This window comes from Panthera tigris, chromosome F2 (genome assembly GCF_018350195.1).
Source record: "Panthera tigris isolate Pti1 chromosome F2, P.tigris_Pti1_mat1.1, whole genome shotgun sequence".
NCBI classification, from domain to species: domain Eukaryota; kingdom Metazoa; phylum Chordata; class Mammalia; order Carnivora; family Felidae; genus Panthera; species Panthera tigris.
The window spans coordinates 52794739-52807154 of record NC_056676.1 but is presented as its reverse complement, the minus strand read 5'-3'; the positions used below and the strand labels follow the sequence as shown (position 1 = coordinate 52807154).

Here is a 12416-nt window from a genome sequence, read left to right as displayed (position 1 = left end):
TTCTCATATTCCCTACAGTCTCGGATTAATACTCTATCCTTCCATGACAGTCATATACATAAATATTGTATCATGTCAATCAGTATACATGTTTTAAAACACCCTCCCTAGACTCCACATCTATAGCTCTATTTCACTACTTCCCTTTCTAGTAAAATTCCTCAAAAGATGTTTATATATGTTGTTTCACTTCTTCTCCTCCCATCTTTTGAGCCCAATGTGGGGCTTGATACCACAACTGTGAGATCATGACCTGAGATGAAATCAAGGGTCAGACGCTTAACTGAGTGATCCACCCAGGCATCCCAATAACCTGCATATTTTGAAAGCCAAAGGGCAATACTCAGTTGTCTCCTTGAACTAACAACATCATTTGATATACTGCTCTTTCCTGCATGGACCACTCTCCTTCTTTGGCGCCTGGGACACCACTTTCCCTTACTTCTCTTCTTCTCTTTGCCATCTCCTGGTTCATCTTTCTCCAGCTTCTTTACTTTATCTAAGTTGTCCCAACTTCTACACGTTGAAGTGCCTAAGATTTAGTCTTCCTCATGTCTTTTCCAAATGTACTCACACTCTGATCTCATTCGGTAAATGTTTCTAAATTTCATCAATAGGTTGACAAGATCTAGTTTTCTGTCTCCAGCTTTTACCTGTCTCCTGAATTCCAGATTCATATACACCACTGCCTAATCAGTATTTCAGTTTAGATGTCTAATAGGCATCTAAAGCATATGTCCAAAGCTAAACTCTTGCCTTCTCTCTAAAACATGTATCTATCACACCCTTCATTTTAGTAAATGGCCTCTCAGTTCTTCTAGACCTTGGAGTCATCTTTGGCCCTTTTCTTTCTCATACAGTCCATTAGCAAATTTTGATAGCTCTGTGTTTAAAATATATTCAGAATTTTGTTACTATGCACAACTTTTTCAATGCTATCACTAAGCTGCCATCATCTTTTGCTTGAATCATTTCAGGAGTCTCTTAATTGGCTTCTCTATGCATATGCTTGTTGCCCCCACCTCCCAACCTCTGAAGTGGTCTTTTCAAAGCATAACTCTGATTATGTAATTTCTTTGCTCAAAATTCTCCAATAGCTTCCCATCTCATTCAGAATACAACCCAAAGTCTTGACTGTGGCTTTCCAGACATTGTCATCTGTCCCATAGCCCCTCTCCGAACACATCTTCTATCATACTTCCTTTTGTTCAATCAGCTCTTGAATTTCTAGTCTCTTTGCTATTTCTCAAGGACATCAACTGCAGTTTTGATTCAGTACCTTTATACTTTTACCTGGAATTTTCCTTTAGAAAACCATACGTTCCTTACTTCCTTCAGGTGTCTTTTCACATTCTACTTTGTCAGAGAGGTCTTTCCTAACAACTTTATATCAATTAGAAGCCTTTCCTCACCATCCTCTAACTTCTACCCTGCATATTGTTCTTCACAGCATTTATCACCACTGGACAAAGTATATATTTATCTGTTTTCATCCATCTCCTTTCCCTTGAATATATGCTTCTTTAGAGAAGATAGTCAGTTTTTATATTCCCAAGACCTAGAACAGTGCTTAGCACATTGTTAAGTATTCAATTTATACAGAATGAATGAATAAGTAATTGCCACCTATTAGGTTGAAAGCTCCTATATAGCCTTTACTGATAATATATTCCCATTAATACCTAGCTGAGTGCCTACCATATGGTAAAAATTCAAAATGATAATCAAACTGAATTGCATCTTATTTCTCTCTGCTTCTCAAAAATGCCCTATGTTCCTTATTGGAAAATTTCCATACTGCTACCTAATTTCTTCCTTTCTCTGCCCCCAGCCCACTTCTGCTAGAAGTTTTGGTTGCTATTTCTTTAACTTCCTCTTTTCCTGTCTATATTCTATTACAACTTTAGTATCTGGGCTTCCAGAAAACTTTGCGCACAATTTATAAATTAAGTTTTATCATATATATGTACAGGACAAAGCATAATATATATAGGGTTCAGTACTATCCATGGTTTCAGGCATCCACTGGGAGTCCTGGCACATATCCACTGTACGTGCATGGTAAGCAGTAACAACTATACCAACTGATCCAGAATAGTATCTCAACTTGCATACTACACATTACCACTTGGATATCTAATAGGGATCTTATTCTGTCTGAAACAGAATTCCTGATTTTAGCACCCATACCTATTCCTTTACCATTCTCCCCCCATATAGTAGTCATCAGTGAGTACCCAGTTTCTTACGCCCAGAGTCTAGGAATGTTTTTATTAATTTTTTTAATGTTTATTTAATTTTGAGAAAGAGCAGGAATTGGGGAGGGGCAGACAGAAAGAGAGAGAGAGGGAGACACAGAATCTGAAGCAGGCTCCAGGCTCTAAACTGTCAACACAGAGCCTGATGTGGGGCTCAAACCCACGAACTGCGAGATCATAACCTGAGCTGAAGTCGGAGGCTTAACCAACTGAGCCACCCAGGTGCCCCTAGGAATCATTTTTTTTTTTTAAATTGAAACCTTACTCTGAGATAGTAGATTCAGAGGCACTGTAAGAAATAATACAGGGAGATCCAGTGTATCCTTTACTCAGTTTCCTCCAGTGTTAATATGTTGCAAAATTATAGTACAGTCTGGCAATTCCTCAAGTGACTACAGATAGTTACCATATATCCCAGCAATTCCATCTCTGGGTAAATAACAAAAAAACTGAAAACATATGTCCACACAAAAACTTGCACATGAATGTTAATAGCAGCATTATTCATAGTAGCCAAAAGGTAGAAACAACCTAAATGTCCATCAATAGATAAATAGGTAAATCATATGTGGTACAGCAGCATAATAGAATATTATTTGGCCATAGAAAAAAATGAAGTACGAGTAATGCTACAGCTTGGATGAACTCTGAAAATATTATGCAAAGTGACAAAACGCTACCTAGTATATGATTCCATTCATATGAAAGTCCTGAATAGAGAAATCTACAGAGATAGAAAACTGTTGCTTCAGGCCAGGGTTAGAACGAACAAGAGGAGGAGATGAAGAAGACGAGGTCAGTGTAAGATAATAAGGCTTGGATAGTTTTAAGCATATTTAAAGTCACTCTGGCTGCTGTATCAGAATAAATCATAGGTAGAAAAGAGGGTGAGCAAGCTAATTAGTGAAGAAGCTACCCCAAAAATCAAAGCAAGACATTGACGGTGTTTGGACTAAGGATGTGACTTTGGAGGTGGTATGAGCTGATCGGATCTGGATATGCTTCAAAGGTTTGAACCAAAGGTTTTGTTAGTAAATTCAATGTAGAATGTAAGAGAAAGAACAAAGTCAAAGGTGATTCCGAGGGGTCTGAGTAACTGAACAGATGGAACTGGCATTCATTGATATGGGGAAGAGTGCAAACAGAGCAGGTTTTGATGAGCTACATGGGGGAGTTTTGTTCTGGACATGTTAATGGTGAGATGTTGAGTAGCCAGCTAAATGTATGTGAGTCTGCGGCTAACTAATAGTCTGTGTTGGAGCTATACTTTGGGAGTTGTCAAGGTATAGATTGCACTTAAAGCCCTTAGGTTGAATGATATCAACTAGGGCATTAACATAGAGAAAAGCTCCAAGACCCACAAGGACTCCAAAATGAAGAGGCCTGAAAGATGAAAACGGACTAGCAAAGGAAACTTGAGAATAAAATCCACATTCCTTATCTTAATCATGACATAGCCCTTTTCAGAGTCGTTTACCTTACTGTGTAGTCACACAGGATATTTAGCTATTGGAACATACCAAGTCCTTTCCTGTCTCATGGCCTTTGTGTTTGCTAAGCTTTCCACCAGCATAGTTTTACCCTGGCTCCAATTTTCGTGGCTTCCTTCTGTCAGTACAAACTCTCAGTTAAATTGTTACCCTAAGTTTTCTCTTACCCCACCCCCCCGCCAATTAAACAGGTCCAGCCCGACCACCCCCACTAAATTATGGCTTTTACTATAAACTAAAATTATTTCACTTGTTTCCTGTCTAGAAACGCATCCCACCGTAATTTAACAAACGATTACAAAATGATCAATATATGCCAAACGAAACCTCAGGTCTATTCCTTCTTGTACGCAACTTTTCGGAATACAGGAACCTCATTATCTTGTCCTCTGCCGCATCCCAATGTAACCGACAATCCCTCAGCAATCAATTCTCAATTTTCAATATTTATTAGCGAAATTCACTGCAGGATACTGACAAACTTTCAAACGGAAGATCTGGAGCCCGCCGCTCCGCCCAGTCCCAGAGTTGCCTAGAGGAAGGAACTACCTTACCTTGGCACGCATGCGCCGCTGTTCCCGGAGCGCTACGGACTGAACCCCGCCCCTTTCTCCCTGGCTTGTTGAACTACTGCTCATGCGCAATGTGGGGCATGTCTGTTCGTTTGTCGGCGCTATGAATAAAGTTTTAGTGAGCTCAGACTCCCTTTTTCCTTGCCAAGATGGCGGAATACGACCTGACTACTCGTATCGCGCACTTTTTGGATCGGCATCTAGTCTTTCCGTTGCTCGAATTTCTCTCCGTAAAAGAGGTGAGGGGGGCTTTGAGCGCGAGGAAGGCGTGGGAACGCGTGATACACTGGGGAAGGCCGAAAGGCGGTGACTCTAGCCCTAGGCCTGACACGTGTGAGGCGGCCGCCAGTTTGGTCCTGGGTCGGGCAGTAAGGATCTGCTGGTAGTTTAGCGTCTTCTCAGTTGATTAGCACCGCAGAATTCGGTTGTGAAGAGAGGTGAAGTGACAGTAGGCAACTTAGGGGGAGAAAGAGGTCTTTGCTTCACTTCTTGACGTGACGGTGCCGGAGGGACTTCCGCGTCGGTTCCTCTCGGAAGTTGATCATTCGCCAGCTTCGCTGGGGTAATGCTTGCTTCCAAAAGCAATTTGGTGTGTGAGAGATTTTTATTTTTCTTTCAGAAGGATGTGCTTGGCTTTGTTTTTGTTTGCTGGAACTTTGGAATAATTTTCCTACCCTTATGTGAAATAGCTAGACTTTAATTTCCATAAAGTTGTGCATTTTTCCCTTAGAGTTTTCCTGGTCTTTCCTGCCACTTCTAGAAGCGTGGCGTATTTTGTCGGATGGGGACGCCCTCCTGCCCCCGCCAAAAATTGGACAGTTTTTACTTAACAGTGCTTTTTTCGGTGTATACAGACTTCGAGTAATTTGAGTGTTAACATTCATTTAGCTACTCAGAATATCGTGAGATTAGTCTGTGGTTTTGGTACCTCATTTTAAAACATCTCAACCCTAAAAGTTTTGATATACTGGTCTTAGTTATACCTTGAATTTGTTGGGAAATTGATACATTTTATTAATTATAATAAAGTAATATTATTATGGTGAAAGGATTCAAATATTGGCCAGAAAAGTAAATGAATTCTGCATGTGAACGCAGATTACAACATAAGTTTACTTAGGGAATTCTAGGTTTGGGGAGTAGATTTGTGTGTCCCAAAAGCAATAAGACCAAAAAGCCCTTCAAAGAAACATAACATTGTTCTGATAACTTTTCAAATCTTCCTGGTAGTTACGGTTCATTAGATATGTGTACTCCTCATTCACCTGATCCTTTTCGAAATACATAACACAACTCCAAAGTTGTGATGTTAGGGAACAGCAAAGTTCCCTTACGGGATTGTTAGACAAATTACATGAGATAATGCATATAAAGTACTTAGCCTTGTGGGACAAAGTAAGTACTCGTGAATATTTTCTATTCGGAGGGTAGGCCATCCTGTATGAGAGAGGAGTGAGGCAACCACTTGGGGTTTTGAGGAGTGAGGTAAGGACAAGAAATGGGGACTGAGAAAACTGACCAAATACAAGAATTGGTTAGTGTGGATGACCCAACTGAGATTGAAAATCATACATTTATAAGAGCTCATGCCAGTCACTCTCAGACTGAAAGGAGCATTGGAAGATGATTGAAGTAGTATCAACATGTTTGGAGGTAGACATGTAAATATATGTCATTTAGAGATGGATTGCTGATCAGCAGAGAAAAAGCACAAATGTGATTGAATAGCATTGTTGCCTGCTCTTGAAACATTTTATAGTCATCCTTAGCCAGAACATAGAAAACAGATGATTTTTTTCCCCAGAACTAGGGATTGACACTGAATTGTATTTGGTTTGAGAAAATGGATGGAATCAGTGATACTACTACTAATGAGGAAATCTTTGAAATAGCTAAAAAATGATATCTAAACTAATGTGGTGACAACGAAAAAGGGTGATATAAAAATGAGAAAGAGCAGAGGGTACAATGGGATGATGAAGCATTTTAATGATATTGGTGACCAAGATGATGAATTTAAGTTGGAAGTCTTAGAGATGAGGTACTAAGTGAAAGTTGTGAGATAAAGAAATTTTAAGGCTTGAGGGTTTTTTTTTTTTTAATGTTTATTTTTGAGAGAGCGCAAGCAGGGAAGGGACAGAGAGGCAAGGGACAGAAGATCCGAAACAGGTTCTGTGCTGACAGCAGAAAGCCTGATGTGGGCTGGAATTCAGGATCTGTGAAATCATGACTTGAGGTGAAGCTGTACGCTTAACCGACTGAGCCACCCAGGTGCTCCAAACCTTGAGTTTTTAAAGATCTTCATTGTGGATGTTGGATTTTGTGGAGGATGACAGCAGGAAGAGATGTCAGAAGAATATTTTCAATCTATTAAAAAGTTGGAGCTGTTTCCCAGAGATTGATAGACCACAGATTGGCAAACTATAGCCCGTGAAGCAAATACAGCCCTTTGCCTGTTTTGTATGGTCTGTAAGTTAAAAATAATTGTAACAGATGGACGTTTGCAAACATTTTCAGTTATAGAACACTGACTTTATACCCCAATTGAGTGAAACAGTTCCCACCCAGAAAGAATGACATTCTTCTCATTAGTATATCTCTTTTACAAAAAAGTTTACTCCATTATTTTTTACTTAGAAAAGAAATTGTGGAAACTCTTACAGTACTGATATAGCCTATCCTAGATTTTTGCTTCTTGGTTTAAAAGTCTAAAATATTTCCTATCTACCCTTTACAGAGTAAGTGTGGGTGGGTATAAGGCAGAATTTAGAGAAGGTGATATAAACAGATGCAGATTTAAGAGGCTATAAGGTCTTAATGGCAGAGGAGCGATGCTTTGAATCTACAGTAGAGACGATGCAAATTAAAAGCTATCAATGGGGTGGCAAGAAGAGGTTGACACGCTAGAGAAAGATGTTTTCACTCAAGATTAGGTTCTCCTGTTTTTTTAAGTAAGCTTTTTATCAGGTATAACATTCATACAGAAAAGTGCCAAATAATAATGCCTTTTTTCAGAGTGAACCCACTTGTGTGACCACCATCCAAATCAATAAATAAAACATTACAAACATCCTAAAAACCTCCTTCTGACCTTTCCTAGTCATTACACCCCCCAAAGGTAAGCGCTAGTCCTAGAATAGTTTTGCCTGGTTTTGAAATTAAGCATTGTAGTGCTTTGTATGATTTATTTCCTTCACCACTGTGAGAGTCATCCAGGATGTTAGGGTAACTGTAGTTCTTTCGTTCCCAGTGCTGAGTGTTAATATGTTAGATGAGTAGACTACAGTTTATCCATTCCAATAATTGATAAACTTGGCTATTACAACTAGTACTGCCATGAACATTCTTGGAAATGCCCTTTGAATATATTCCCCCATTTCTCTTGGGTATCAAGGATCAGAATTACTGGGTGAAAATGTATGTTTGATTTTAGGAGATAAAAACAGTTTTCCAAAGTGGTTGTACTTCTGCCAGAAGAGTTAAGTGTTCAGTTACTCTACTTCTACACTAACACTAGTATTGCCAGTTTTGTGTGTGTGTGTGCATGTTTTTTTTTTTTTTCAAATGTGGCTTTAACTTGCATTTTCTGTGTGATTAATGAAGTTGAGAACCTTTTTCGGTGTTGGCCATTTGATTATACTCCTGTAAAGTGGGTATTAAAATTTTTAGCCATTTTCAATTATTTTTCTTATATTCTGAAGGAGTTCCTTATATATAGTTTGGAAGTTTCAGTTTTGATCTCATAGCTGTACCATTTGATCACCTTCATCTTTTCACAGGCAGTGAAATGTGGAATCTTCTTGTGTTTTTTCTTTCCTTGACAAAATTAAATTTAGTATGCAGATCTTTTGCTGAAGCCTTATCTTGGTAACTGTTCACTTAAAAAAATTTTTTTTAATTTTGATTACTGTCTCCTTAAATACTGTATAGGATCCTTACATGTTGCTCATTGCACTAAACTTCACATTTATGTGAGTTCGCTTGTGTGTCTGTTTGATTCCTGTAGTATGGGTTAAATTGTTTCTTGAATTCCTTGCAAAGCAAAAACCTGATACGACATGGCTGACCTAGAGAATGGGTGCTAGTTCTGTTTTAGTGGTGTGGATGGGTAAGGATTATGAAGGATTCAAATGATTTAGCAAAAAAAATATGTGGGGGTAGAGGAGAACCCACCTCAAGGAGAGATGGGTAGGCATCATGTGGATGTGAGAGATAACTAAGAAGGTAAAAAATTTGAGTTGATTGCTGGTGTGGCAAGGAAACCACTATATATGCTTATCAGTAGAGTTGGTGTGGATATTTATTAGTTTATTTGTGGGAACTTAAACATAGTCATTAGAAAGTAATTTTCTCTTGCAGATCTATAATGAAAAAGAATTATTACAAGGGAAATTGGATCTTCTTAGTGATACCAACATGGTAGACTTTGCTATGGATGTATACAAAAATCTTTATTCTGATGATATTCCGCATGGTAAGTTTTGTCATTTGGAACTACAGCTTGTCTTGTGAACTGAGGATATGTGTGTTAAAGTTTTGTGATGTATAAAAGAGCTTTTAGCCAAGAGCCTTTAATGCTATTTGAGGTTATTATGGTTTAAAAGTTCTTTGGATGAAAGGTAATGTGAAGGTTACATGTCATCTAAAGTATATTATTTTCTCACCACAAAAAGTGTGAGACTACTTTAAAACATGGTCTTTAAATATTTTCAGTTTATAGTATGTATCATCAAAATTGTGCTTATGAATGAATTGTCTCCTTGGAATTATCTGAGAATGTGGCTGTTTTTGGTTTGCTAGTAACTTTTTCAGTTAGCATCTGTGTGCCTTAGAGATTTTTTTTTTTTTTTTTCCCATCTTGAGGCATCTGGGTATAGTCACGGTTCTCATAAATAATGTCCCCAGTCCCAGCATCGTCAGTTCACCTGGGAGAGCTTGTTAGAAATGCAAATTTTGAGGTCATACCCCAGGTCTACTTAATCACAAAGTGTTGGCTGAGGCCCAGCACTCAAATTGGAGAACTGCTGTGGTATGGTGTTTTCCACGTTTCCTATGGTAATAGATGTTCCTTTAAAAAAAAAAAAAAGTTTCCCCGTAAGTTTGAAAAATGCTGTATTATTTCTTTTGTGAGCATGTTATTTTAAAAGATTCTAAGAATGCTTTCAGTACATAAATACAATTTATTTAGTTTAAATTGACATTTTCCATAATTTAAGCACATATCCCCTTCTATGTTTGAGAAACATTGTTCTAGTAATACTTTTTAATGTGTAACACAGAAATTATTATACTAAACATAATCACCTTTTTGGTTATATTACAGTAAGTGACAGTAGCTCTTTAAATTTTAGTTTGTGATGAAAAAGTTAACTTTTTAAAAAAATTTTTTTAATGTTTACTTTTGAGAGAGAGAGAGAAAGTGCGCGCGCGGGGGAGGGGCAGAGAGAGAGGCAGACACAATCGCGGAAGCAGGCTCCAGGCTCCGAGCTTCCAGCACAGAGCTCGAAGCGGGGCTCTAACCCACAAACTGCAAGATCATAATCTGAGCTGAGCCGAAGCCACCCAGGCGCCCCAAAAGTTAACTATTTCAGAGTAAAAGTTTAAAGCATGCCTGCAGGGTAGGTTATGTTCAAGTTTTCTGTGGCTCTTCATAATGCAGTAAAAAGAAACTAGAATTGGGTTTGATAGATTACAAAAGTAGGTTTATAGTGAAAAGAGAGATTATTGGTTGGATTTAAATTCCATTCAATCTAATTGAAAATCTATAGTAATGTGTAAACCACTCTGAGTCTCTGTTCAGGAACTCCGGGATAATACTCATCTGAGAAAATTCATTGAGAACAAATGAAACACTAGGAGTAAAGTATTTGAAATGTGGATTTAGATAATTTCTCAGCAGCCACCCCCCTCCCCCAGCTGTATTTGTATATTCCTCAGTTTTCCTTAAGAATAAGAAGGGGACTTCTTTATGTGCTTCTGCATTGCTAGAAAGAAAAAAAATGGATTTGCGAGACTTACCGGGTTGGTGGTTCCTGGCATGTGAATATACTAGGGGCAAATAAATCTATGTACAACTGAAATAAATTGAAATTTTTCCAGAGATATTCTCATGGTGAGCAGTATAGTTCAACATTATAGTACTCCTTTGCATTTTTAATTAGCTTTGAGAGAAAAAAGAACCACAGTTGTTGCACAACTTAAACAGCTTCAGGCAGAAACGGAACCAATTGTGAAGATGTTTGAAGATCCAGAAACTACAAGGCAGATGCAGTCAACCAGGTAACCTCCCTTAATTTGAATTCTAAAAATTCTTTTCTGGATTAATACAAATGTTAATTCAAATTTTATTTAATATCCCATCATAAAAGTTCAGGGTTTAATTGATAACTTTATCTGTTTATTTTCATTTATCCTTATTGTGTATGGACCAGGAATTCCTTAATAAATATTAATACTAATTTTTTTTTAACTTCTTTACCAGTTCCCCAAATCTGATCATGCTACAGCAGTTCTGCCTTCCTCCCCTCTTCCTAGGGGACATTTGGCAATGTCTGGTTACATTTTTTTCATTGTCACAATTGGAGGGGTGCTACTGGCACCTAGCAAGGAGAGGCCAGGAATGCTGCTAAATATCCTACAATGCATTAGACAGTACCCTACCCTCCAATAAAGAATTATCCACCCCAAAAATGTCAGTGGTACTCAGGTTGACATACCTGTGCCTGGGCAATACCTAGAGGGAAACCTGAGCTCACTTTATCATTTGGCTACATTCTCTCATATCCTTCCAACCTCATTGCCCAGCCCACGGAGGGAGGGTGGTGTGGAGCTAATAAAGTTATTTTATTCTTAACTTCTCCTTAATTAGAAATAAACATAGTGCTTGGTTTCCAAAGAATGCATATTGACTTATTCTGTCTTAATATATATCATTAATTGAAGCCCTTTGAGTTATTAGAAACTTTTTAAAATAAAATCTCCTACTAAAATTGAATATTGCCATTGTGGTAAATCTTAGCTACCAACATATTTACTAGAAGAATTGCTGAAGATTTTGCCATGTTGTATCTTCAGCTTTTACAATATATGGCCAAACCAACTATTAAGAGAGATTAATTCTAAGTTGTCATTTGTGATCTGGGGAAGTGTTACTAGATAATTTTTAACAAGATAGCAAATACTACACGATTATTATACCATCTTTTAAGTTTATTTTTCAATTTTATTTTTATTAAAATTTTTTTTTAATATTTATTTATTTTTGAGAGAGAGAGACAGAGTGTGAGCGTAGGAGGGGCAGAGAGAGAGAGAAGGAGATCCAGAATCCGAAGCAGGCTCTGGGCTCAGAGCTGTCAGCACAGAGCCCAATGTGGGGCTGGAACTCATGAACCTTGAAATCATGACCTGAGCCGAAGTCAGACGCCCGACTGACTGAGCCACCCAGGCACTCCATCTTACAAGTTTATTTATTTTGAGAGAGAGAGCACACGTCTACGTGTGTGCATTCAAGCTGGGGAGGGGCAGAGAGTGAGGGAGAGAGAATCCCAAGTGGGCTCTGAGCTGTCAGTGCAGGGCCTGACATGGAAGCTCAAACTCACGCATGGTGAGATCATGACCTGAGCCGAAATCAAGAATTGGCACATCACCCAGGAGCCCATATACCATATTACAGTGTAGCCTGCTATATTACTAACATACACTGTGTTATACTACATATATATACACAGATTATATACACACACACACACACAGATAGCTATACGTAAAATATATATGATTGCTTAGTAAGATAAAGCCATCTGTGTGTGTGTGTATATGTATATATATATATGTGTGTATATATATACATACATATATATATATATATATATATATATATACACACACACACACACACACACACGCTACATGTATACACTTATAATGATTTAGGCCTTCAGGTCACATGTAAATGCCCACAAAGGAACAGCTGAAATAATCTAGCTCTTAGGGGACAATCAAAAATTTAGAATTTAAATTCTGAATTTATTCTAGTCACTTAAATACGAGGAAGTAATGAGATTAGGGTTGAATAGGATGAATATAGATTTATTCAC

The 12416-nt window shown here is 38.0% G+C and overlaps 1 protein-coding gene across 2 annotated transcripts in view; it reads left to right on the top strand.

The window, feature by feature from the left end:
• EIF3E (eukaryotic translation initiation factor 3 subunit E) overlaps nucleotides 1-12416 on the top strand; it is a 246618-nt gene that overhangs the window by 187889 nt on the left and 46313 nt on the right. The window contains exons 1-3 of one of the 2 annotated variants that reach the window (XM_007075834.3): nucleotides 4410-4559; nucleotides 8680-8794; nucleotides 10482-10599. In XM_007075834.3, coding sequence (XP_007075896.2) covers nucleotides 4470-4559; nucleotides 8680-8794; nucleotides 10482-10599 — 323 coding nt within the window. In that variant the 5' untranslated portion in view covers nucleotides 4410-4469. Of the gene's footprint in view, nucleotides 1-4409; nucleotides 4560-8679; nucleotides 8795-10481; nucleotides 10600-12416 lie in introns of those variants that run through there. The other variant, XM_042973572.1, reaches the window with a different exon arrangement.